General features: G+C 40.2%; 1 protein-coding gene across 1 annotated transcript; it reads right to left on the bottom strand.

Annotated features, from left to right (window-relative positions):
• On the bottom strand, positions 711-1,769 carry LOC107647163. Its single transcript, XM_016351280.1, has 2 exons — positions 1,445-1,769; positions 711-1,303 (listed from the first exon to the last, which is right to left on the bottom strand). Exons 1-2 carry the CDS (start codon positions 1,767-1,769, stop codon positions 711-713), a joined length of 918 nt encoding a protein of 305 aa, XP_016206766.1.

Genomic DNA, 3,246 nt, shown 5'->3' with positions numbered 1-3,246 from the left:
AATTTTACTTCTTCCTTTCAGAATTCACACTTCGACAATTGCATACAACTTCCACTCCTTCCGGATTTGCAACTCAATCTTTAGATGCTCTTCATGTTCTTTCACCTTCTTTGAGTAAAATATGATGTTATCTATGAACACCACCAAAAACTTATCCAAAAAGGGACGAAATACTCTATTCATGTAATCCATGAACACAGCAGGCACGTTCGTCAACCCAAAGGACATCACCGCATATTCATAGTGACCATAGCATGTTCTAAATGCCATTTTCGGAATATCGTCCTCCTTTACTCTTATCTGATGGTAACTTAACCTCAAATCGATCTTCAAAAACACCCCAACTCCTTGAAATTGATCCATTAAGTCTTCGATCCTCGGCAATGGGTACTTATTCTTTACCGTCACTTTGTTTAACTGTCAATAATCCACAAGAGTCGCATTCCTCCATCTTTCTTCTTCACCAATAAAATGGGCGCTCCCCACGGAGATACACTTGGTCAAATGAGCCTCTTACTCAGAAGCTCTTCCAACTGAGTCTTAAGTTTAGCCAACTCTATCAGAGCCATTCTGTACGGCGCAATTGACACTGGGCCAGCTCCCAGCACCAAGTCTACCACAAATTCAATTTCCCTTTGAGGTGGAAATTCGGGAATGTCTTCAGGAAACACTTCGGGAAACTCCTTAACTACCGAAATTCAGTCTAACTTCTACTCATCGCTCGACGCATTTGCAGATAAAAGTATATAACCTTGACACTCTTCCCTACTATAGTTCACCATTACAGAGTTCAGGTAATAACCCTTAGCTACAACTACTCCTCCTTTTCCTTCTGACATAAAGCAAATTGATCGCTCAAAGTAATCTAACAACACCCGATTCTTTGACAACCAATCAAACCCCAAAATCATCTCCAACCCAACCATCGGCAAACAAGTTAAGTCATGAACAAAAGATCTATCCTCAATCTTGAAAGATATTTGCCTACAACCTAATCTAATCACAACTGTCTGAGATAAGGTATACACATGCAAATCGAAAGCTAAGTCTGAGATTTTTAACCCTAGTTTAGCAGCCTTATCAAATACAATAAATGGATGTGAAGCTCCCGTATCATACAATGTAACCAACACTTTGTCACCAATAAAATATTTATCTCTCATCAAAGGATCCGACTTAGCAGCATCATTGACATTCACAGTAAACACTTGATCTTGTTGGTGGTTCCCATGCGCATTCGGATTCCTTCCATAAGGGCAATCCTTTGCAATGTGTCCCAGCAGTCCACAAGTAAAATAGCCACCTATACCCAGCTTGCACGAATCATAAGGATGGAAAGATCCACAACGGTCACAAATTAAGTCTAGAGAAGTCTTACTCTGTTTACCTCTTCCCTACGTCTGGTGATACTAATTGTAGTTGGTCCTCTTAAAGTTTCCTTGACCTTGACGGTGTTGAGGGGCGTGTCCACACCTTTTGAAGTTCTGACCCCTAAACTGAAAATATTTTCCACGGCCTCTGTTGTTGCCTCCACGAGTATCCCTTGCCAATGCTACCTTCTTAGCACAATCCTCAATAACCCTTGCTTTGTTCACCAACTTAGAAAACCTCCAAATCTCTAACGGAGCCACAACACTCATAATGTTCTCCCTAAGACCTCCTTGGTACTTTATGCACTTCCAACCCTCATAGGACTCAGGGGTACCCTGACATATCCTTGAGAACCTACAGAGTTTCTCATACTTACTGGTATACTCGGTTACAGACATCGACCCTTGCTTCAGTTGCATGAGCTCCAACTCTCTAGCCTCCCTCACTGACTCTGGAAAATATCTTATAGAAAGCAGTCTAAAACAACTCCCATGGAATATTCACATTCTGAAGTTATAGCTGTTGGCATTCTCCCTACCACCAGTGTTGAGCCTCTTCCATCAGTTGATAAGCCACAAACTCTATGAATTGATTATCGGGGACATGCTAAGTCTGCAGGGCATGCTCCATGGATTGGAACTAGTTATCTGTTTTAGTAGGATTTGTTGTTCTTCTGAAAGTCGGTGGTTTCACCTTTAGGAAAGCTGATAGTGTCATTGGAGCACCTCCTAAGTTGTTCTAGGCCCCTTCTCCATTTCCATTTCTATTTCTGGCTGGTTGTCCTAACCTTTCCATAGCTTATGTCATCGCAGCAGCACTCGCTTGCATCGAGTTAGCTAGGTTAGTCATTGCCATCATGAACTCGACATGGTTATTGGCCGGTTGGTCATCCTTATTATCTCTCTGTGTCCATGGTCGACCTCGTTCGCAAGTCGCCACTCAGGATCCTGTCCATACCAAACAATCGACACCAAAGTGATCAATTTCAATATCTCAAGTCTAGTGCTTCAATTATCCCAAAAAGGTACTCACAAACAAGCATACTATGCATATCAAACAGATATCCTAAATAGCACGAAAGAAAAATTGACCCAGAGTATGCAATGAAGCATAAACGGTCTATCTCTCAAGCTCACGAGGATGAACTGCTCGGATACCACTAAATGTAACACCCTATCACCCTTAGCCTTACCTCTAGCCATAAAAGAAAAGGGAGACAAAGTGACACGACAATTCTAAAGCTCATACAATAAAATATAGTTAAAGAATATAATATACTAGAAGTCTAAAGAAAGAATAAAAGCTTAAGGACTCATAAAACAGAGATACAAAAGCACGAAATGTTCACACGAGATAACAAAAGCGTAAAGGTAAGAGAAAAAATCATAGATACAAGATATACAAGTTATCTAATAACAAAAGGAAAACTAATAACAATCCGCGGAGTTTAGGCCGACTAGTTCCAACAGAATACAACAGAGTTTTTAAGTGTTAAAATAGATACATCTTGTCTCTCAAACTTAAGCCTCTAAGGCAACAAGTTCAATATACAAAAGTGAGAGAAACTACATCAAATTGACAAAATAAAAAGGAGAGCAATCCTCCGCTCTGTCACCATCCGTAACTCACTAAGGTGGGTTGCGACCTGCATCTGAAAAAAATAACAACATATGGTATGAGAACCGGAGGTTCTCAGTATGGTAACAATTTCAAATAAATAATATATAAGGTTCCAGAAAGCCAAAGGCAATCCTAGAACTTTTCACATGCATACAATTCAAACTTAGAGATATTTAAATAAAATCCCATAAAAGGGTTATCTAATTTAAAGGAATTACTAACTAGCAGAGTCACCACTGTCCTACAGCCTTCGCC

This window comes from Arachis ipaensis, chromosome B06, assembly GCF_000816755.2.
Source record: "Arachis ipaensis cultivar K30076 chromosome B06, Araip1.1, whole genome shotgun sequence".
NCBI classification, from domain to species: domain Eukaryota; kingdom Viridiplantae; phylum Streptophyta; class Magnoliopsida; order Fabales; family Fabaceae; genus Arachis; species Arachis ipaensis.
The sequence above is the reverse complement of the archived record's forward strand: the minus strand, read 5'-3'. Positions and strand labels throughout refer to the sequence as shown.